The sequence below is a fragment of the Mesoplodon mirus genome (assembly GCF_964341445.2).
Source record: "Mesoplodon mirus genome assembly, chromosome: 6".
NCBI classification, from domain to species: Eukaryota; Metazoa; Chordata; class Mammalia; order Artiodactyla; family Ziphiidae; genus Mesoplodon; species Mesoplodon mirus.
In genome coordinates this window covers 32,013,909-32,038,917 of record NC_138982.1, presented here as the reverse complement: position 1 = coordinate 32,038,917, position 25,009 = coordinate 32,013,909, and the positions used below count along the sequence as shown (strand labels likewise).

Here is a 25,009-nt window from a genome sequence, read left to right as displayed (position 1 = left end):
CGTTTTTTCATCTGTAAAAACTAAAGAGTTGAGCTAGGTGATCTCCAAGATTCCTCTAATTCTCTGACCCCATGATTTTTGATGACGAGGATCACAGGATCAGACTGTTATATATATTTAAATTTTATAAATTTGTAAAAAAAAATTCTTAACATTTTATTATGAAAATTTTCAAACATATAGAAAAGTTGAAAGAACTGTATAATGAACATCCAGTTTTATTTATTTTTAAAATAGATAATATATTGGCCAGGTGCAAAATTGAAAATGTATGCAAGGGCATACAGTGAAAATCTTCCCTTGTACCTTCCCTTCCACCCAGATTTCTTCCCTGGAAGGCAGATAATTTTGTTTATGTTTCAGATACTGATACAAGCAAATATGTGTACATGGGTATTTTTAAAATACGAATGTTAATGATTAGCATTTCAGCACCTTGCTTTTTTCACACACACACACACACACACACACACACACACACACACACACACAAACACATCTTGAGAGGATCATAGGCTTTATGGCTAGTATTAGAAATAGCCAGTATTGTATTGAAACCTAGGCTCAGAGAAGTTGTGACTTGCTTGACTTGAGGTCACAGAACTTGTTAGTAGTAGTTCTGGGTTTAGAAGCCATATTACAGATGCACGTTTTCTTTATCACATAAATGGTCACAGAATGATTTTAAAAGAATATTCAGCAGTGCATATGTGTGTGTATTTATATTTATATATAAAAATTCTTGTCATCTTAGCAAGGGCTTTGATGAGAGCATTGTACTGAAGAGGGATTTTAAGATACACTGAGGAAGACGAAAAGAAGCCTTTATTCCTGAACCATGAACATAGAGAATGGGGTGGAGGGTAAGGAGTGGTATCTTAAACCAGAAGAAAAGTTGGGGATATGAGAGTAAAGTAAGCTTTTTTTCTAGGCTACTAATGCTGAACCAGTTACACCATTAAGGAATTCATTTCTTTTTTTTTTTTTTTTTTTACCAACTCTTGTTCGAGGTATTTGTATGATAGTTTCTAGAAATAACATAGACCACATACCCCATTGCCTAGTTAAGATTTTACACGTAAATAAATCTGTTAGCACCTTCAAGGAGACACACCTTAATAATGATATACCTCATTTTATTATGGAACTCAACAAATAAAAAACTACAAGGCCTGAGAAATTTATTTTGGAGGACAGTAGAACAGAAATGTAGTGTTCAGAGCCATATGCCTAAGTGCTTCCCTGTTTTGTGTTTTGTATTGATCTGGCTTTCTTTACTAAATTGATTTTGGGAATCTCAGCTTAAAAACCTTTTATTCTTTTTAAAAAACCAACCATTTATTCATATGTCATTTGCAGTCTTTTAAAAGAATAGATTTTAAGGTAGGGGTATGTTCAATGAGATACTTCGATAAATAGTTTAAAACATCTCTCCACCCTGTTATTATTACAGACCCTTTAACTGCACAGGGCATTTAAAATTTTCCTTTAATAGTTTTTTTCTCTTGTCTTGGACTTCCTGGCACCTAATTTAGCTGCTCAAGGACCAATTTAGCTTATTTCCCTCCTTTTGGCCTTGTTCTCAACGGGCAAGTTGCCAAAAAGCTGAGCTCCAGATGGGTGAGGTGCCACTGTGCTTTTGCAAAAAGCACTCTTCGTAGGGCGCTGCTGGAGGTACAACATTTCTGTGCATTACATACAGCTTGGCATTTGAGAGTGATAATCGATAAACCTAGGACACAGATCGTGAGGTCACCTGTAGTAATATCTATGATTGCCACATCTTTCTATTATAATCCTACTTACTTTTTTTTTTTCTTCTGATTGCTCTTTTTCTTAGGTGGCTCGTTATAGCTGTTGGTCTGGTCAGAGCATACCTGGCTAAGGGTAGCTATCATAGCCTTTATTATTCCATTGAAAAGCCTTTGAAATTCTTCCAAACTGGAGCCTTATTGGAGGTGGGTCCTGAGATTTGTTGTTGTTGATTTCTATTGTTTTAAAATTAAAAACCAGCTACTAAATTATATTGAAGTAGCCATGTTTCTGTTGGATTTGCTTTAAATGTTGAAAACTTGCCTCATAGAACGCTATGTGTAATGTTGATACCTGGTTTATCTTTTTGACATTCTACATAAATAAGATCTCATTTAACTTGTATTACCTGGAATATATTTTACATTTAACTTTTATTGTCAATCAAATGAAACAAGCTTATATTAGGATTTAAAAAAATTCTAGGGACATCCTAGGGAAGTGTTAACAAACTCAGGTACTTACAGGGACCGGGCATATAATGGGAACAGTGAAGTTGGTGAGTGTAGGATGTCAGGAGTGATAGATATAAGAAATAGTAGAGCCTGTTTAAAAGCCTCCAAAAACCTTTTTAAACAATAGTTTATTAATTTCCCTGTATTAAGGGTAATATGTATATCCAGTCCTGTCTTCTGGGGTAAGTATATTATAGGATTTTTGACTTGCAATTCAAATTATTTTAAGCAAAAGGAAATTTATTGGCTTCTGTAGTTGATAAAGATAATAGGGTTAACTTACAAAATCAAAGGAACCAGCTTGGGAATGAGAACCAAGGATTTGATGTTGCCGGACTCTCTTTCCATCCCTCATCCCTGCTTCTCTCTATTTCTCTTTGAATATTAGTCTTAGGCTCTCCTACCGCAGATTGCCTTCTCCACCTGGTGGGAGAGAGCTTATTTTTTCAGCATTAGAGAAGGATTCTGGTTGGTCTTACCTAGACCAATCACTCTTGCCAGTGATGTGAAATACTTGATTAGTCAGATCTAGGACACATGCCCATTCTTCTGGCCAAGGGACTGTAGACTTTGTTAATGGAAAAGGGGGAATGAGGTAGCTTTGGGCACACACCGTAGCTGCCATAGTTCATTATGATGAAAATTTTTCAGGTTGCAGAGAAGATCTGGTATTCAGTTTCATTTTACCTAGCCTCTAGGCCAAGCCCATCATGACATTTGGAAGGCTGTTTAAGAAAAGACCATTTATCTCCGTGAAATGAGATGTTACCTCAACCTCTCACCCTCATTTTTTTTTAAATTAGTTTATTTACTTATATTTGGCTGCGTTGGGTCTTCGTTGCTGCGTGCAGGCCGGGGGCTACTCTTCATTGTGGTCCGTGGCCGCCTCATTGCGGTGGCTTCTCTTGTTGAGGAGCACGGGCTCTAGGATGCACGGGCTTCAGTAGTTGCAGCACATGTGCTTCAGTATTTGCAGCATGCGGGCTCAGTAGTTGTGGCTCACAGACTCTAGAGCGCAGGCTCTGTAGTTGTGGCACACGAGCTTAGTTGCTCCGCGGCATGTGGGATCTTCCGGGACCAGGGCTCGAACCCGTGTCCCCTGCCTTGGCAGGCGGATTCTTAACCACTGCGCCACCAGGGAAGCCCTCACCCTCATTTTTGAAAGCAGAAAGTTGTAGGTTTTGGGTTTTTTTTCTCCCAGAAAGCAGGGAGATTTCAATACTGTCCATACTTATATGTTTAAGTTAGATGGTATGATGAAATGAACTTACAACTGGAGTCTGAGTGCCCTTATTCTAAGCATGCTGGTTTTACCAACTTTGTGAATTTGGGCAAGTCATTTATCTCTTGTCCACCTTGTTTTCTCATTTGTAAAATAATTAGTTTGAAGTAGATTTGTAAAGTTCCTTTCTGCCCTAACAGTTTGAGTTTGAGGAAACTAGCAAATCCTTGTGGGGGCCATATTGTAAACTTAGAGGCTTAAATTTTGTGGGGAAGGCGGCAATAGTAAAGAAGTATCACTTGTCTGTCAGGGCTTTGGCCAGCACAGTTCTCAAGCTACAGAGAACCAAGTTTGGAGTCAAGACCATCAGGAACTGCCGGAGTGCTTGATATAGTAAGAAGTTGTATCCAACTGGAATACTTCAATAATTCACTAATTTAAAGGGGATTCTGTCTCTGTAAGACTTGGTAATATTAGAGGTATAATTTTTAAAATTTAAGGATATCTTAGGGAAGGTTGTGACATTAAATAGTGTGATGCAAAATCTACTCAGGAACCAAATCTTAGACTTGGAGGGATTAGCGCATTTATCCCTATAAAATTTTTAATAGGGATTTAAGAAAATATTTTGGAGTTCTGTTTTTATCTCTGTCATCCCCACTAAGAACCAATTAGGTGACAAATCCTGGATTTGATTTTGGGAAAAGAACTCTGCAAAATGAATGAAGACTCCCTGGGATGTGCAGAGAATTAGCTTTGTAGATGGCAGTGTTGGCAGTAGACCCCTCAACCTGGGACAAGAGAGCAGGCTTGCTAGAGCTGCATCTCCTGAGCCGTCCATTAAGGAATGTTTTATTGCCTACCCAACCTAATAGTATAATAATGTGCTTAGTGTTGTTTAATTACAGATAAGTTGTCCTTATGGGAATTTTTAGTGCTTGACAATAAACCGTGTTTATAGGAGGAAAAAATGAGTCCAGGGAGGTCAGCTACTCACTTATATCTCTGTATGAATATTCTGAATAGTAATCTGTGTGATTTTTCTTTAGTAGGTTCTGTGGGAATTTGCTTTAAGAGGAAATAGAGATTACTTGTTCTCAAGAAACTTCAAATCTTCTTAGGAAAATATAACACTTTGCTTTTTAAAAATATAAAACATTTACTAAGCAAGTGTAAATGGGCGTGTAGTAGTGTAATACAGAAAGACTTTCTGAGGAAATTAAATGATTTTTTGCAAAATGGGTGCAAAGATATATTGAGTTTGTGATACAATAATATAGCTTTTTAAAAAACATTTCTTTCTTTCTTTGGCTGCACCAGGTCTTAGTTGCGGCAGGCAGGATCTCCATTGCCGTGTGCGGGATCTTCATTGTGGCATGCAGAATCTTTCTGTTGTTGTTGCAGCATTCAGGACCTTTAGTTGCGGCATGCGGGACCTTTAGTTGCAGCATGCGGGATCTAGTTCCCTGACCAGGGATTGATCCCGGGCCCCCTACGTTGGGAGCACGGAGGCTTACCCACTGGACCACGAGGGAAGTCCCAATAATATAGCTTTTTAATAAAGTAGACAGAAATCCTAATTTTTTTCCACATACGTATCCAAGAATGTCTTGAGTAATTTTTATAGATAGTTTTTCAAAATATTCCACAGGTGATAGTTAAATAAGTATGTGTTTGAGTCACTGTAATGGGTGCCATGGAGGTTGAACCCTTGCTAGTAAAGATATTAAAATCTTACTGGGTAGTTGATTATGTTAGGACTCTTGGCTAGAGATTATACAAACTGCCTTAACTGACTTAAACTGTAAGGGGAACTTATTATAAGTGTATAGTATGTCCCATGGAATCCAAGGGTGGGGATGCAGCTGGGCCTTAGGAATGGCCTGGAATCTGGGACTAGAGCACCACAGGGAACCCAGGAGGTCTTGCTCTTTCTCTTATCTCTACTATTACCTCTCTCTCTTTTTCTCTGGTTCTTCTCTTCTTGCAGACTGGGTTTTTTTTTTTTTTTTTGGTTTCTTAGTCTGTGTGGCAGACAATGGTAACAGAAAACTCCTGAGATTGTAGTTTCTGCAATCAAGAGCAGCTAATTAAAAACAATATCATTTCCATTTCCGTATTCCTAGCGAAGGGCCTAATATGTCCAGCTTGAATCAGGTGCTTATTCCTGGACCAATCACCTGTAGACAAGAGTAGGGTCACATTAACCATATAGAAGTTGGAGGGAAGGGACAATTTATAGAAAAGTGGTGCTAGGCATTAAGTCCAAGAAGTATTTACTTTAAGTAAATACTTTAAGTATTAAAGTAATGAGACGCAATACAGTGAAGATGATAAGGTATGAGATGATTTATAAATTTATAGAAAGTAAAATACTGATAACTTTGTGTGCCAAGGGATCAGTGTGTGAATAACTACAATGTGTCTTGAGTTGAATCTGAGAGCTAATTAACATAGGTAGCAAAAGTATATTTTTAAAATGCCATTCATAGATAAATAAAATATATCTCCATACCATAAAATGAGTGAATTACTGGTACTTGTTATAACATGGATGAATCTTGAAAACATGCTTTGTGAAAGAAGCCAGAAACAAAAAGCCATGTGTTGTTTGATTCCATTTATACGAAATGTCCAGAATAGGCAAATTCATAGAGACAGAAAGTAGATTAATGGTTGCCAGGGGCTGTGGGGAGGAGAGAATGGGGAGGGACTGCTAATGGGTACAAGATTTCTTTTTAAGGTGATGAAAATATTCTTGAATTAGATGGTAGTATGGTTGCACAACCTTGGGAACATAACTAAAAATCACTGAATGTACACTTTAAATAAGTGAATTTTGTGATATGTGAATTAATATCTCAATTTTTAAAAAATGCCGTTCATCTATAATGAGCCGGATAAATTTTCTTTTTACTTTATTCTTGTTTTTGGGTCCATGATGTTCGTGGATAAGGACAGACTATCTTTCCAGCTTTGTTAAGAACTGAGTTAAAGTTTAGAAATTAAAGATCCTACATTATGGCGCTTTAAAATTATTTCTAAGAGAATTTGGATTTCTAAATATATTTAGTTAATATAAGAATGTAATTACAGCAAAGACATTTTCAAATACTCGTAATTGGATGTGCCTCTGTGATTGACAGTGAGGATTCCAATAGGTTAAGGACTGCTCTGCAGAGACATTAATTGTTGAGACTAATATAGACCATCTTCAACACATGTACATCAGTACATATATTCAATATCATTTACCGTCCATCTTGGAATATCTAATGGACCACAGGCACCTCCTTTCCTTCTTATTCTCTTCCATCTCCTTCTAATGCTTGGAACCCTCTTATCTACCGAAAAATAAAATAAAATAAAGAAAAAAAGTGTCATTTGTTATCTTTTCCTAGAGTTGTTTTAGGACTGGGTCTGAAATGGCAGAACTGGTTCTGGAGAAGCAGTGAAGGAGAGAAGATAGCTTTTGTTGTTTTCTAAGCCCCATCTGTATTCTGGTCTAATTCTTCATGCCTCATGTCACAACTCTCCTCAGATCCTTTAATGAAATAATAGGAAACTGATTTTGGATATTTCTCTAAAATATAGCAAAATCTTAAGAATTTGTAGTGTCCTTACGAAGAGGGCTCCCATCTTGTCTCCCTGCCAGTTTTTGTCTTTTTGCCTCAACTACTGGATGATTTTTTTCCACAGAGATACTAGGTGGTTGGGTTCTGTGATATTACTAATACTTTAGGCACATTATATATTAACTTTGCTTTTCTGAACTCATCTGGGGACATAACCATCATCTGTAATATTTTTCTTCCTTGTGGAAACATGCTAATTTCTCAGTAATTTTAAAAAGGAACTTCTGAAACACAAGCTATATGCACATTTTAGACTAACTTTATTCTGAGGACTTGTTTTGAGAAACCAGACCTCTAAAAGAGACTTCTGAAAAGCTAGCAGAGCAAGTCATAGTAGAGCTATCTGACACAAAACAGGAATGACAGCAAACCCAGACAAACCAGCTTCAGAAACAGTGTGAAAACCAGAGGGAAATAGAACTTGGGTATAATTACTAAGTGTCACAACATTAGAAGGGAAGAGGGAGACTGTGGGAAACAGGAGTCCACCCACACAGGCCTCACTGCTTAACAACTCAAGCAAATAGAAGCAAATTGATACGGTATTCAGAGAAGATAGGTAATGGCTATAGAAAAGAGGGTGCTGAAATTTTTTTTTTTAAAGAGAACTAACAATGTCAATGGTGGCAGTTCAGGGCGGGAAGCAGGCCACAGTGCAGAGAAATAGGTGATACTGAAGATTCAAGAAAGGCAGGAGTTCCTAGTTATAGTCTCAGATAAAACATTACAGAGCAGAAACCATTGGGACTGTTCAGAGTGTACCATTTGAATGTCAAAAAGAACATTACAAAATACATAGTGCCAGGCACATCAGAGATATGTGTTGGTGGACTAGCTAATGCATGAATGATTATCAGTACAACAGAAAAACAAAATATACAGGAAAGTAGTGAAACTTAACAGATGAATAGTATAGTAGAACCAAGGTATCTAGAAAACAGATTGAGGGTATACAACCTGTCAAAAAGTACGGCTACCAGAAGTAGAAAAGGTTGGAAAGTATAACTCAGAAACAATCAGGAAAAATTCTAGAAAACTATTCAGAACAGAAAGCCCCTCTCAGTGTGGTTATTGAGAGTATATGGAGTTGTACATAGGCACTGTTTTTCAAGAAAAAAAAATCCCTTCCCTTCCTGGGCACCTATTTGTTAAATTTTTAAACTTAAAAGAAAGATAAGTGATTTCTAGCAGAGAAGAGATCTTAAAATGTAATAGTAAAACAACTTGGGACGTTAGACTTTGAAAAATAAAAAGATTCATATGAAGCTAGGAGACAGCATTAGGTTTCTGAATAACAGACCATGCAATTTCGTACAGATGGAGACATTTTGAAAACACCTACCAAAATAATAGAACTTTGAAAGAACCTTATCAAAGGGTTTTTAACTGATATATAAATAAATAAAATAAACCAATTCTCTTTTTTTTGGTAAATTTATTTATTTTTTATTTATCTATTTTTGGCTGTGTTGGGTCTTCATTGCTGCATGCAGGCTTTCTCTAGTTGTGGCGAGCAGGGGCTACTCTTTGTTGCGATGCACGGGCTTCTCATTGCAGTGGCTTCTCTTGTGGAGCATGGGCTCTAGGCGTGCGGGCTTCAGTAGTTGTGGCGCACGGGCCTAGTTGCTCTGTAGCATGTGGGATCTTCCTGGACCAAGGCTCGAACCCGTGTCCCCGACCTTGGCAGATGGATTGTTAACCACTGTACCACCAGGGAAGTCCAATAAAATTAACCAATTCTTTAGATGAGCACTGTGCAGAAGAACTTTCTGCAACGATAATATTCCAAATCTGTGCTGTCTGATATACTAGCTGCTGTTGAGCCCATGGGGCAGGTGAGACTGAAAATCTTGAGTTTTTAGTTTTATTTACTTTTAACTGAAATTTAAATAGGCACATGTGGCTAGTGACTACTGCGTTGACAGCATAGCTTTAGACCGTCATACAGATTGCAAGGTGTCCACATGTAATTTCATAAAATATTTCAGATTCTCCCAGGGTAGAACAAAGTGGGAAGGAGGGAAAGCAAAGGAAGACAAACCTTGTGATGTAAATTTTAGGTCACAACAGAGTTTATAAACTTTTTAATTCATAAGACAAAAATAATGAGAATAATTATTAAAATATGGTGGTGTTTTCAGGTTAGGAAAATCAAAAGAAAAAAAAGCAAATTGCAGATATTGGAAAAGGTATGGAAGGGTGCATATTAAACTGTTACTAGTGCTTACCTCTGAGGACGGATGTGGTATTTGGCGGGAATACAAGAGAATTTCTGCTTTTTATTCTATATACTTTAGTGTGCATTTACATATCACTTTGTGAATCTTTAAATTAAAAAGGAAAGATATAATATGTAATAAATATGTAATAAAGTATAATAGAAAACAAAAATGAATTAGGAAAATAAGATTTAAAAGTTCTTTGAGGGCTTCCCTGGAGGCACAGTAGTTAAGAATCCACCTGCTGGGCTTCCCTGGTGGCGCAGTGGTTGAGAGTCCGCCTGCCGATGCAGGGGACACGGGTTCGTGCCCCGGTCCAGGAAGATCCCACATGCCATGGAGCGGCTGGGCCCATGAGCCATGGCCACTGAGCCTGTGTATCCGGAGCCTGTGCTCCGCAACGGGAGAGGCCACAACAGTGAGAGGCCCGGGTACCGCAAAAAAAAACAAAAAACAAAAAAACCAATCCACCTGCTAAGGCAGGGGACACGGGTTCAAGCCCTGGTCTGGGAAGATCCCACATGCTGCGGAGCAACTGAGCCCATGAGCCACAACTGCTGAGCCCACGTGCCACTACTACTGAAGCCCATGCACCTGGAGCAGGTGCTCTGCAACAAGAGAAGCCACGGCAATGAGAAGCCCGCACACCACAACGAAGAGTAGCCCCTGCTCACTGCAACTAAAGAAAGCCCACACACAGCAAAGACCCAACGCAGCCAAAAATAAAATAAATAAATAAATTTATTTTTTTTAAAAGTTCTTTGATAAAAGAAGAAAATAGGCAGCTTAGATAGGTTATCTTTTGATTTAAAGTGAAGTACAGAATTTTACATCTGTTAAAAAAAAAGACAGTAGCAGTAACAATAAATGTATAGGATGATTGACTACACACAAATGCATTGCTTCTAATGTCTTTGCAAGTAGACGTTAATTTTATCAAAGTAAAAAGGTAGGGTGGTGGTTACTCGTTTAAAAAGCAAAATGCAACATCTGTTGCCTATAAAAGACTGACGTAAGCTTACTAAAGGACAAACCAGCCTTCCACGACCAAGCATACAAGAAAAACAGGACCATCCTGCTTAAAATTAAGTTGATTTCAGAGCAGAAGCCAAAGAGAAACTTGCCGCATTTACAATTTGTCATGCAGAAGGAACATGGTAGACACATGTCGGTGGAATTTATTAATGGCTGAATGATTATCATAGAAAAGCTGGCAGAAATGGCTAAAGAAGTAAAAATAGAATTGTACTTGAGAAGTGTCACAGTATATGTAAAAGAACACTGAAGACAAGAAATTTGGGTACTAAGATTTGGTTTTGCCACTTGGTCTTAACCTCTCTGTTATGAATATTCTGGATTAGATGACCTTAACATTTTTTTTCCAGTTCTAAGTGCTGTGGGGCTTCAACATTTCACAATCAGAATATGAAAATACAGCAGATAATGAATTAATAAATTATAGAGCCAAATATAGCAAAAAAGGTCAGATTAAGTGACAGAAAAAGTAACGGTGATTAAGGAAATTTCACCTATTTCCTCCTTCAAAAATGGATATAAAAGGATTTTGAAAACATGTTTGGATTGAAACCTTTGAGAGAGCACACTAAATACCCTCTTTTTCTTGCTTATGTTCTGAACATTGGGAAATAAATTGTATAAGGACCCTAAAAATCACCTTTATTAGTGATAAAGGCCTAGTGGGAGGCTGTGTGTTAGTGTGCAAGTCAAGCAGGTTTGCTAACTGAACTCCAGAGTTAGACTCTGCCTCCAGGCAGCAGGGGCCAGGGCAGCATGGAGAAAACCAGAGAGCTTGGGGTTCCTGTGGAAGCCCTAGGGTGGAGCTGAGGTACGCACGCCCCATTCTTGCCAAATTTACTGCTCAGTTGCGTCATCCTTCCTTTCTCAAGTAAAGTGACTAATTGGTGGAGAGAGACCAGAAATATTTGGAAGAAAAGCCTCATGAAGCCAGAGGAGAGGGGAAAGGTGTTTGCCTCTAATCATTATCGTCTATAATCATAAGTGCTATATATTCATTGTAGCAAAACCCAGATAAACATAAAGAAGAAAAAACATATCAGTCATAAGCTAATGATAACTGCTGTTAACATATTGAGGTCTGTCTTTCAAGACTACATGTTATTATATAGGTAAGTTTTAAGAAAAAAAGATGAAATCATAAATACATATAATTTTCAAAACTAACCAAATACTGGTAAACATAACCCAAATTAGTTCTAGACCTCTCCATAACATGAGTGTAGTAGACATGCTTTGTGGAGCTGCCCAGCTCAGGGGGTTTTATTCTCTGGAAATTTTCGCAGTTCTACCACTAGACCCATACCAGCTGCATCTCTACCCCTGACTCTTCCTCTCAGGCCATAGCTTGCTGATCCAGGGTTGCACACCTGGCCCAAACTGGACTGGTCAGACTTTTCTCCAACAGTGTGGAATTTTGAATTGAAAGACAAATTGGGACTTACTATAGCTGAATGATGTTAAATCCATGAACTAAAGCTGATTGGGTTCCTATTCCTCTTGAGACTTGCTACTCTTTTTTGGACTTTGTTATTGTTATTTCACCTTGGATTAAAAATGAAACTGAAGGGTGAATAGACACAGCACAGAGGATTTTTAGGGCAGTGAAACTACTCTGTATGATACTGTAATAGTGGGTACATGTCATTATACATTTGTCCAAGCCCATAGGATGTATAACAGCAACACTGAACCCTCAGCTACGGACTTCGAGTGACAGTGATGTGTCAGTACAGGTTCATCAGTTGTAACAAACATACCACACTGGTTGGGGATTTTTATTGTGGGGAGGCTGTGCTTGAGTGGGGGGCAGGGGGTAAATGGGAGAGCTCTGTCCTTCCTCTCAGTTTTGCTGTGAACCTAAAACTACTCTTTAAAAAATGGAAGTCTATTTAAAAAATGAAACTGAACAAACTTGTTGGTAACTTACAAAATTAATTTCCTTAGTGCAAATCTTAGAAACTTTTACAAAAAAGATATTTCCAAGTAACCTATTGTGAAAGATGACATTCAACATTGAGGTTGAATTTTGAAACTAAAATGAGCTTATTGCCACTGGGTGAAAATGGAAAGGGTTCAAGAGGAGAGAGATGTTTACTGCTTTTTTTTTTTTGTTTTTTTTGCGGTTTTTGTTTCTGTAATTGGTCATGAGGTTATAGTTGATACCTGTGGCTTCCTTCTTCTACTACCCATTCCATATTTCCCTTACCCACAGCAGTGACCCAAACCTTCATTCCCAAGGGGTCTGAGTCCTTAGTCATTCTTCCTATTTTTGGTTGCTGTAGTTTTCCATTAACGTTTACTACTGGAAATGCTAAGAGGTGCCTCAGAACCCCCTGGCTTCCATACATAGTCCGCTTTGCCTCGATTATGTACGGCTACATGATATCCCATTGGCAATCAGGATTGACCACTCCATCCATAGATAAACCCCCTTTTTTTGCCTATTGGTTCAGTAGCATAAATAAGGAGCCCAAAATGGCCAGATGGCAATCTAATCTTCCAATTCAGTAGAACCATTGTTGTCACCTGGTGCAACCAGTAACCTTGTGGAGACTAAGCTCTCCAAACAAGTAGAGCTCAAAGTTGCCAGGATGGAAAGCAGAAATTCTTTAGGTGGGTTAATAGGTATAATAGTGAGAGTAGCCACTCCTACTTCCTCCCCTTGATTCTTGGACCTGTGTAATCCGGTGATGAGGAATACAGCATCTGTGATTCAAAGTATAAACTGCATCCTGTAAGGCAGAACCCTATTCTTTCAAGGTGCTGTCTCCCAGTTGCCATCATAACTGAGTCTTCGGTAAATCATTCTACCTTTCAACTAAGCCAGGCATTTCTGGGTGATGGCATATGTGGTTAAGAGCAAATGATTCATTGGGCCTGAGACCATTGATGTATGTATTTCTTTTGCTGTGAAGTGAGTTCTTTGATCAGACACAACACTTTGTAGAATGCTATGATGGCAGATCAGGCACCCTGTGAGTTCATAGATGGCAACACTGGCAGAGGCATTGTGGGCAAGGAAGGCAAATCCATATCTAGAGTATGTGTTTATTCCAGTGAGGGCAAATATCTGCTCCCTCCTTGGTGGAAGAAATCCAGTGTAATCGACCTACCATCAGGTTGTGTGCTGTCCGCCTGGGAAATGATGCTTTATAGGGCACTTAATTCTGATCTCTGCTATTGGCAGATTAGGTGCTCAGCAGTAGGGTTAACCAGGTCTGCCTTACTAAGAGGAGGTTCATGTTGTTGAGCCCATGCGTAGCCTCCATTCTTGTTAACATGGCCGATTTGTTCATGGGTCTATTGAGGAAACACTGGGATGGCTGGGAAGAGTCTAATTGACGTTATTAGGGTCCATCATTTTGTCCACCATCATTAAGAGTCTCCTTTACAGTAGATGCCGTTTGGTGAGCATTCATGTGAGACAAATATTTTCACTGTCTATGCCCATTCTAAGAGATCCATCCACATACTTCTTCCCCAACTTTCCTTGTCACTATCTTCCAATCCTTTTCCTTCCAAGTTCCTGACCACCCAGCTAAACCATTAGAAACTGCTCATGAATGAGTCTAAATCTGTACTTCTGGTTATCTCTCATTCCAGACACAGGAGAGAAGCAAATGTACTGCTCAAAGTTCTGAATATTTATGGTTTGTAAGGCACACATCTCAAAATCAATAATATATGTAGTGGTTAAGAGCACCAGCTCTGGAGCCTGGCTGTCTGTGTACAAATTCTACCAGTTCCATTCATGCCCCAGTCTCCTGCTGGCCTTGGGGAGTCTCCTGGAGAGGCTGGGGAGGGGGGGGCTCACCCAGGGAACACAGACACTGGTGGCAGACACATTGGGGAGCATTCAACCGCGTGAACACTCCTAGCAGCTGACATTGGATCATTAGCACTATGACATATTTTCAAGGGAGATTTTGAATATGGCAAGTCTTCTGAATTTTTTTCTAATGAGGTATGCTTATTTTAGTTCAGTGATTCTCAGTAGATCTCAGCAAGAGCAGTGTGACCCCTCTAGAGTACGATTTAGAAAACTGAGGGTATTTTGATTGCCACAATGAATGGGGGTGCTATAAGTAGATGTCCTGCGCTGTCTGAGACAGTCCAACTCAGTGGAGGTCTGTATTCCCCCTGACTTTTGTATATACCATGGGCTGATCCCTCTCCAAATATAAATTGATAGTTTTGTAGTACATATTCATACTAAAAAATCTTCACAAGAAATTAAACAAAAAGCTTATTAAGTTAGAAGAAGGTCGTTTTCTTAGTTTTCTCTTGCTGCATGACAAAATACCACAAACTTAGTGGCTTAAAACCACACTCGTTTATTAGCTCACAGTTCTATGAGTCAGAAACTGGGCTTGGCTGGGTTCTCTGCTCAGGGTCTCACAAGACTGAAATCAAGGTGTCAGTTGGGTTGGCTTCTATCTGGGGACTCTGGGAAAGAGTCTGCTTCTAAGCTTATTCAGCTCATTGACAGAATCCACTTAACCTGTGGTTGTAGGTCTGAGGTCCCATTTCCTTACTAGCTGTCAGTTGGGGGTCACTCCTAGCTCCTAGAGGCTGCTCTCCAGTCCCTGCACATGGCCTCCTCCATCTTCTAAGTGAGAAATGGCATATTGAATATCTTTTGTTCCTTGAATATCTTTGAGTTCCTCTTCTGCCACCAGCTGGAGAAAACTCTCTGCTTTTAAAAGGCTGGCCTGGTTGGATCAGGCCTACCCACATACTCTCTGTGCCTTAAAATCAATTGACTTCAGACTTTAATTACATTTGCAAAATTCCCGCCCTGTGGTACCTTGTTTAGTGTTTGATTGGATAACCAAGGTACAAGAATCTTAGGGAATCATCTTTAGCATTCTGCCTAGCACAGTTGGTATGAATAGGGAGCTTAAGTGAAATAAAGGTATCATCTCAAAATAATTGAGTAATTTGTTCCCTCTGCACGTTCTGTTCTGTAAACATTATAGCATTTCCAGCTTGCATATTTAGTTGAAAAGGATTTCAGTGCAACAGTTATAACTGCAAAAACAATGAAATTTTTGATTGAAAATATGGAACAGATTGAGATTCCTGTTCAGACTTTAAGTTAATGGAGACTCGTGAAATGCAGGGATCTCATTCAATTTCTTTTTTTTAAAATAAATTTATTTATTTTATTTATTTTTGGCTGCACTGGGTCTTTGTTGCTGCGTGCGGGCTTTCTCTAGTTGCGGCCAGTGGGGGCTACTCTTCGTTGCGGTGCATGGGCTTCTCATTGCAGTGGCTTCTCTTGTTGGGGAGCATGGGCTCTAGGTGCGTGAGCTTCAGTAGTTGTGGCACATGGGCTCAGTAGTTGTGGCCCATGGGCTCTAGAGTGCAGGCTCACTAGTTACGGCCCATGGGCTTAGTCACTCCGCAGCATGTGGGATCTTCCTGGACCAGGGATCGAACCCGTGTCCCCTGCATTGGCAGGCGGATTTTTTTTTTAATTAAATTTTAAAAAAATTCTTATTTATTTTTGGCTGCACTGGGTCTTCATTGCTGCGCGTGGGCTTTTCTCTTTGTTGCGGTGCGTGGGCTTCTCACTGTGGTGGCTTCTCTTGTTGTGGAGCACAGGCTCTAGGCACACAGGCTTCAGTAGTTGTGGTTCACAGGCTCTAGAGCGTACGCTCAGTAGTTGTGGCACATGGACTTAGTTGCTCCACGACATGTGGGATCTTCTCGGACCAGGGCTGGCACCCGTGTCCCCTGCATTGGCAGGCAGATTCTTAACCACTGCCCCACCAGGGAAGCCCCCTCGATTTCTTTAATATAACTATTTTAATAATATTTTATACTGCCTTTTTTTGAATCACTACAGTTGTTCAGTTTTATCCTAAAACTATCCACAGTTACACAACTACTTTATCACATCTTGCATTACTGTGTTTTTGTCTAATCCATCTTCTTTTCCTTGTCTCACCATTCAAAGAATATTGTTTCCAAGTTCTTTTTACAGACCAGGCACAGATTGTATGTCTCAGTGGGATTTCAAAGCAGAAGGATGCTTTCTGTGATACTTTCTTCCTACCCTATCCCATGACATAATCTAGGGGATTATTTTGACACCACACTTACAAATAAATAAGACCTAGCTTCATTTGTGATAATGTTGTACTTCCTCATTTTCTCTACTTTGTTATTTACTTGCCGTGTTGTTTTAACTTCAGTTAAGATTACTCCCCTATGTCCATTATTATCTTAATACTGTTTTTATTCTAGGGTTGGTGTGTACCTCTTTTCTTTTATTTTCCTATTCTTGTCCAAAGTGCTTTCTGATCTTCTTATTTTTAAATCCAAACTTATTCATCATAAGTTGATACCTATATCTGACTGCTTCATTATGTCATTGTGTCCCCAAGCATTTATCTATGGAAATACATATTTTTTTAAATAAACTACTATCTTTTTATTTCTTCTTTACATATTGGTTAGGACACTGTTTATTTGTTTTAATTTTTGTGCAGGTAAGTTATATCATCTATGAATTTTATATTTAGTAAAGGAGGCATTATAAAATATGTGGTAAAAAAGGGGAGATTGGGTCTCATGGGACTAAGATCTGTTCTGTCACACAAAGAAGACATGATAGGCCTTAAGGTTATCCATTCCTTTTCTGCAGTGTCCTATTGTAAATCAGCAGCCTGGATGTCTTGCCACATACATGAATAGAATAGGTTTTCTATCTAGGCACTATCATCTATCTTGTCTCAAAGGATGCTCATCACTCATCTTTCATTCCATTTCATTTTAATCAACACGTATCTTAGTTTTCCTCAACTTTGCAGCAGGAAGTTTGTCCTATCTTGTAATATTCACACATTTGAGATTCTTAGCAGTGTTTTCTTTTGAAAAATATAAGATTTGCAGTCTAGTAATTCTTTTGTTCTTTTATCAGTTATTGACATATTTGTGCAGCTTGATTATTTTTTAAATCCAAGCCACCTCCATCCTCCTCCCTTCAGAAAAAACTTAGTGAAATCAGAGACTTGAGCACAGAGTCTTATTAGGCATGTTATTTTTTGTTTGTTTTTTGTTTATTTTTGGTTGCTTTGGGTCTTTGTTGCTGCACACGGGCTTTCTCTAGTTGCATCGAGCGGGCTTCTCACTGCAGTGGCTTCTCTTGTTGTGGAGCACGGGCTCTAGGTGCACAGGCTTCAGTAGTTGTGGCATGCGGGCTCAGTCGTTGTGGCACGCGGGCTCTAGAGAGTGTAGGCTCAGTAGTTGTGGCACACGGGCTTAGTTGCTCTGTGACATGTGGGATCTTTCCGGACCAGGGCTGGCACCCATGTCCCCTGTGTTGGCACGCAGATTCTTTTTTTTTTTTTTTTTTTTGCAGTACGCGGGCCTCTCACTGCTGTGGTCTCTCCCGTTGTGGAGCACAGGCTCCAGACGCGCAGGCTCAGTGGCCATGGCTCACGGGCCTAGCCGCTGCGCGGCACGTGGGATCTTCCCGGATCGGGGCACGAACCCATGTCCCCTGCATCGGCTGGCGGACTCTCAACCACTGCGCCACCAGGGAAACCTGGTAGGCAGATTCTTAACCACTGAGCCACCAGGGAAGTCCCTAGGCATGTTTTAGATAGAGCTAAGTCTTGTCAAGTTATAGCTTTTGCAGGTGTAACTAATGTACAGTGAAATGATAGAAAAAGCAGTAGAGTAGAAATAAAATCTAGGTTCTTGATCCGGTACATCACTTACTACCTTGGTGAAGCTGAGCAGTGTTTCTAAGCCTTCGTTTTCTCATCTGCAAGTAGAGATATCTGTCCTGCCCATCTGCCAGGGTTATTGTTAGTTTCAAACAGCACAATGACGGCTTGAGAAATGTAAATTCCAAAATGCACTGCAATACTTGTTAGGTCTTATCATCCAAAAACGCTTTGGTCATTAAATCAACCTTGTAGATGGCTTCAAATTACTTCTTTACTACCACCACCCAGGTTAAAGCAGTGCCAGACACAGGATGAAGTGGAAGGGGATTTGGAAGAACCTAATTGGCTGGTTAGATGGCCATTGAGATGGAGAGGAGATAGCAGTCTCACCCATGCACTGGGAAAAGAAAACTGGGGAAGACATGCCAAAAGCATTGGCAGGACTTGGAAACCTGTTTGACTTGGGAGTGAAGGAAAGGAAAGAGCAGTTGAATCTGAGAGTGGGGGGGTTGGTGATCAAGAGGCATGGTAGATATGAAGGAAAGGAAGGGTGAGCTTCCTGCAGAAGCACGCCATCTTTGAGTTGCTGCTGGTACACCTAGATGGAGATGTCCAAAGGAATTTGGGCCTGGAATTCAAAGAGATCTGGGGTTAGAGATTAGACTGGGAATACCCCTATAATGAGATCACAGAATGAGATAAGATGGGGTCCAAGGGTAGAGCTTTGTAGAATAAATGTCTGCATTGAAGGGCCTGCCAGGTAAGAAAAGGCTCTTCTGATCCTGTGTTCCATAGTCTGTGATAGTTCTGTTCTGTACAAATGGGACATGGGCGTTGTTGTACGCTGGCTGCTCCTACCAGTTTATGTATTATAGAAGAGGTCCTTGACATTTGCTAAACGATTGGGTAAGATTTATTCCTTAGGAAATCTTCCATAGATACGCAAACTAAAAATGAACAAACAAAAAACTGAACAAGAATTTACATTTTGTTAAATAGTCTGTAGCCAAGTTTAAAAATTGTTCATTTTTTGAATTCAATACTGCTGGCAGACACTGCTCTATTCTTCTGAAAGGCTAGTTTGTATGAAATAAAACTATAATATTATTGATCTTTACTAATTCTCTTTTCCCCCCTTTTTCTCTCTAGATTTTACATTGTGCAGTAGGTGAGTATGGAATTCCCCCCCAACTTATGTAGAGTGGATTCTGCTTTCTTTTCTTAAGTCATGAATGATAGGTTGATTAGATTCTTACTGAGCATTGAAAAAACTAACCTATTTAATCATTATATATAAAATTGCTTAGGCTTTTGGTTTCTAAAATCATGGGTACTATTTAGATGTTATCACTGAACACTTTACTAAATGCCATGGCTGTTTTTCTCTGTCAATTTAAAGAGGCCTCTCCTACCTTCTCAGTACAAGGGTAAATAGAGAAACACTAGATATTTATAAAAATGTGACTTGGAGTGCTGGGCTCTGTTGAAAGCCCTCTCTGATTACTTAAATGTTATACTCTCTTTCCTTAGTTTTTAAAATGGAGTACTGCGTATATTGCCTACCTCTCAGATGAATATTTAATGTATGTGAGAGGGATTGGAAAGTACAAGTACAAAGGGTTATGCAAATATGAGAGATTTCTACTGAAAGCAGATACAATGTGATTCCTTTTGGGGGAATGCGGAGGGTCATCAAATTCTGCTTCTAGTCTGGGGTGGCTAGACTCCTCTAAGCAGAAATCAATTTTGGAAAGTTGATAGGCCCTGTGGAGTAAACCCATAGCGGTTGCTGTGCATGTGGACTTGTCTCTCCAAGGGAGGATTTGAAGTTGCTACTCACTGAGAAGCACCAAGAGTCTGAAAACTCCAGAACTATGCATTCAACCCATTATAGCCCTGATCAACATAATGGATAAATTAAGTGGGTACTTACTATATTCGGGGCACTGGGGAATTCAGAAATGAGGAGACTTACGGTTCAGGTGGACACACAGCAAACTCTCCACCATGGGCCTTAAAGGGATCACTATGATACCTGGGCTCTATTACTTTTAAGGAAGACAAACATCTTCCGTATAAAGAATTGCACCTCGGCTGTTTCCTCACTAGGAGGAGGTCTACAATCAGGGATTTCTCAAATGATTTGCAAAATTTTGTATGGATGTGTCTGTGTTTGCTTGGGAAGGTGGGTAGGATTCATGGGTTTCATAGATTCTCAGAGGAGCGTGATTCAGAAGGTTAGGAAACTGCTTTAGCACCTTTAAGCAAGAGATTTGAAAGGAGCTTGGAGACTCATTTATCATGTGGTCTGCTTTCCCAGAGAAGGTTAAGGGACCTGGTCCCATAGCCAGTAAATGGCACAGCCTTACTTGGGACCTGGCCAGTCTGAGCCAGAGCCCACCTGACTGACTTTATTTTATGGTGAATGGGTTTCAGCTAGTGAATAATCTTACATACATTTCCTTTTTAGTCCTTTATCTAGAGTTTTGAGGTGAAAAATTTGTCCCTTCTTAAGTGCTTAAATTTGTAGATTGGGGGATATATTCAGCCAGAGAGAGTTCTGGAACCAGTTCAGGCCTTCTCCATATGACTGAACCCTGTGCCCCCAGTCTCCCCCCTCTCTTAACCTTCAGCTGCCTCCATACAAAGCTCTTAGATGCATGTTTTCCAAGCATGTGTATTATTATTTTAATTAATATTGCCTTGTCTTTTAATACACAAATTCCTTTTATCTGTCCTAGAATATATTCTCATGCCTCTATAAAATTTCTACCCCTGGAAATAAAGTTTCTGACAAGTATATTTATTCATTCATACCAAGAACTTGATTGGATGCCTACCAGGTGGGGCCAGACACTGGTGGGTAGTGGGAGCAGAGAGGTGAACAGGCACAGGCTTAAGCTCAGGAAAGCCACACTCAGATGGGCGCCCCTCTGAGCACCTCTGGCAGGATGCGCTCCGAGGACTAGCATCTATGTCACACTCTGCTCTGATGGTTTGTTGACAGGTGTCCCTAGGTCTCGGTTTGGTGCCTGACACACAGGAGATACTTTAAAATTCCTTCTTATTTTCTCAAGAACCTTGTTCCATCAGTGATTCTCTCTCTTGCATCGTCAACCTTTGTCATCTGCCTTTTCCTTCTCAGCTCACAAAATGCTCAGAATGCTCCATCCTAAAAATAATTTTTAACCTAACCTTTGACCCTACCTTCCTCCCTTATTACTACATAAGTCTTCTTCATCCCTTTTACCAGATTTCTGGTACACTCTTTCCACTTCCACGCTCCCATTTATACCTTAACCCAGCAGTTGTGCTTCTGTACCCCTTGTCCTACTAAAATTGCCCTCTGGTCTAAAATCAGCACGAGTTTCTGTTAAATTCTGAGGAATTTAACGTTTGGAATTTACTGAACTTCTCAACTACGTTGGGTACCACTGATGACCCCCTCTGTGACATCCTGTTCTTTTATCTTACATCATACTGAGACCTCCTGGCTTTTCTGGTCCTCTGTGGTTCTTTTCTTTCTTTGGGGGCTTTTCTTTCTCCCCTTGCCCCTTAATTGTGGGTGTTCCCAGTATCTGGCCAAGCGCACTGCTCCTTTCCCTGAACAGGCCCTCTGGGTGATCTCTTTCCTTCTCATGGGTTGAGGTACTTAAGACACTCACTTCTTTAACTCCAAGCCACACCTGCACCCCAGACTCCAGACTCACTCCGTGAGCTCCTGGATGTCCACTCCTGGATGTACACCTCCTCCTCAGCAGCCTCCTTCTTCTTGTTGGGTGCTCCACCAGCTTCCAACCACTGTCCATTCAGTCACCCATTCTAGACCTAGGGCTCATCCATGATGTCTCCTGTCCTTTCCCCATACTCCCATAGCCAGGTGGTCATCAGGTTTTCTCAGTTCTGTTTCCTAAATAGTTCTCAGATTGTCCTGTTTTTTCCAACCCTGTTCAGGGCCTGAATATGTCTCATCTGGACTCCCATATCACACTCCCTGAACTTGTAGGTTTATAATATTAATATTAGTAATAATAAGAGCGATCATTATAATAAGAGCATTTACTATGTTTCAGTGCTTTACATTCATAATCTACTTACTTCCCATTTTACTGTTGATAAGACTGAGGCTTAGAAGGTTTTATATGTTGCCAAAGTTCACTTAGCTAATAAGCCTTAGAGCTAGAAGTTGATCCTGTGGCTGTGTGGCTCCAAATCCATGCTTACAGTCCTCGAGGGATTTAGTTAAAGGATGATTCTGAGCATGTCACTTCCATGCTTATAACCCTTCGCTGGTTTAAACATCTTCATGATTTGGACCCTGCCCACCTCCCTAGCCTTACCTATGTCCATTCCCTGCCTCCCACTCTCTGCTTCAGCAACCCTGACCTTCTTGTATCCCCCCGGCCCCCCATACTACTGCACTGCTTCCTGCCTCTGGTCTGTGCCCAGGCTTTGTGCTCTGCCGGAGTGGTAGCGCATCCCCTGCAGCTGGCAGCTTCCCCCAGTAAACTCTCCTACCACCCTCTGGCTAGATTACATACCATTCCTCACTTTTCTGTAATACCCTGCAACTCACTCTGTTATCACACTTTCCACAATGTATTGTGGTCTGTCACTATATCTCCCACCAAGATCACTGAATTTTTCCAAGAATGAGAACTGTCTCCTATTGATTTCTGTATCCCAGCACCTAACAGTTCATGGCTCCTAGTGGGAGCTCAGTGAACATTTGATCATAATCTTACTAAATTCTGGTGAAATTTTCTGAAACTTGTTTCAAAATGTTTTCAGTTCCTTAAAAAAATCGGTAAGAATACTAATAAATAGGCTGTTTCTAGCATTAGCCTAAACGCAATCCTTTATTTTTTTTACTCATACGACTTAAGTTTACTTTTGGAATGATGGTTTATTTTCCTGTGGCTTTCTGAAACTTTTCACTGTAATAGCTTGGCCTTTTATTTTTTTTTTTTTTTTTTTTTTTTTTTTTTTTTTTTTTTTTTTTGCTGTACGCGGGCCTCTCACTTTTGTGGCCTCTCCCGTTGCGGAGCACAGGCTCCGGACGCACAGGCTCAGCGGCCATGGCTCACGGGCCCAGCCGCTCCGCGGCATATGGGATCCTCCCAGACCGGGGCACGAACCCGTATCCCCTGCATCGGCAGGCGGACTCTCAACCACTGCGCCACCAGGGAGGCCCCAGCTTGGCCTTTTAGAAACTTGTTTTAATGCCTTGAGATGTCTTTAGTTTACATATTGTTGATGAGAAGTCTAGACCTCAGTCAGACCTGGGTTAGTTACTAGCTATTACTTTCAGGATGTAACTCGACTTTTGTGTGCCTTCATTTCTTCCTCAATAAAAGGAGGATAATAATACCTACCTCTAGGGTTGTTGTGAAAACGCGAGAGGACACACATGAGAAACACTTAGCTTAATGTCTAAGATATGGCAATGTTGAAAATTGCCCAATAAAATGGTAGTTCTTGTTATTAACAATAATAATGTCATAGAATGTTAAAAGTTTTATTCTGTCCCTAATGTAATGTTCCATATTTAGATTTATATAAGTGTAACTCTTCCATATTCTTATTTTTCCTAAATTGTAATTTCTGTGTAAGTGAGTGCTTCAGGGTCACCTGTTCTTAGTATGGGTTGGAGTTGCTTCTTGTCCATGGTTATGACAATGCAACTTGGCAAAAATAGCCTCCAGAAATAGTAAACTAAAATTCCACGTGAGGGATTCATTTCTGTGAGGAAGTCAGGCCTCTGTCCTTCCAAATGGGTTTCCATGCCCCAACTTCTTTAAAGTGGGTTGTTTGCTCTCCACTGATAATGCAGGAACAAGATTTCTTTTGCGGGGAGGGAAGGGGACAAATGATAGCCCTTTTGAGCACATGTTGGGGACATATTTTTTAAATTAAGGAATAACTGACATATAGCATTGTATTAGTTTCAGGTGTACAACATAAGGCTTTGGTATATGTATATATTGTTAAATGATCACCAAAATAAGTTTGGTTAATGTCCATCACCTCATATAGTTATAATTTTTTTTCTTGTGATACGGACATTTAAGGTCTACTCTCTTAGCAACTTTAAATATGCAATCCAGTATTATTAACTGTAGTCGCCATGCTCTGCATTACATCCCCAGGACTTGTTTATGTTATAACTAGAAGTTTGTACCTCTTGACAACCTTCACCCGTTCCCCGCACCTCCACCCCTTGCTTTTGGCAACCACCAGTCTGTTCTTTGTATCTATGAGTTTGTTTATTTGTTTTTGTTTTTTTTCCCTAGATTTCACATAAAAGTGAGATCAAACAGTATTTGTCTTTTTCTGGGATAAGATTTCTTAAATACTGTGGTCTCAGTCCTCAGACCAAGATTCATAGTGCTTTTATTTACGCAGTGTTTTTCTTTTTGGAAATGAGAATTTAAAAACCCAATTGGGACATGTCTTTTACAAGACTGCAAAGAAGAGTGTGGTTTTCTTTAATCACATGGTACAGTTTGTACTGAAAGAAGTATTACCTGTTTTTCTGTGTTGTGCTCAAGATTAGATTGTGGAAGAGGCATATTGGATATGGGTGGTTCTCAGCTAACTCCAGAGTATGGTTACCCCACTTTGTTGGGATAGAAATTAGAGGTAGAGGGACTAGAACTGATGATACTCTTTTTTTTTTTTTTTTTTTTTGCGGTACGCGGGCCTCTCACTGTTGTGGCCTCTCCCGTTGCGGAGCACAGGCTCCGGACGTGCAGGCTCAGCGGCCATGGCTCACGGGCCCAGCCGCTCCGCGGCATGTGGGATCTTCCCGGACCGGGGCACGAACCCGTGTCCCCTGCATCGGCAGGCGGACTCTCAACCACTGCGCCACTAGGGAAGCCCCTGATGATACTCCTAATAAGATGTAACATTGTGTGTTTGGTGAACCTTTGTGTTGGAAATTATA

At 40.1% G+C, this 25,009-nt stretch overlaps 1 protein-coding gene across 1 annotated transcript in view; it reads left to right on the top strand.

Annotated features, from left to right (window-relative positions):
• Positions 1-25,009, top strand: part of HACD2 (3-hydroxyacyl-CoA dehydratase 2) — a 92,245-nt gene that overhangs the window by 966 nt on the left and 66,270 nt on the right. The window contains exons 2-3 of the mRNA XM_082624216.1: positions 1,841-1,958; positions 19,213-19,231. Of these exons, the coding sequence (XP_082480342.1) occupies positions 1,841-1,958; positions 19,213-19,231 (137 nt within the window). The remainder of the gene's footprint in view (positions 1-1,840; positions 1,959-19,212; positions 19,232-25,009) is intronic.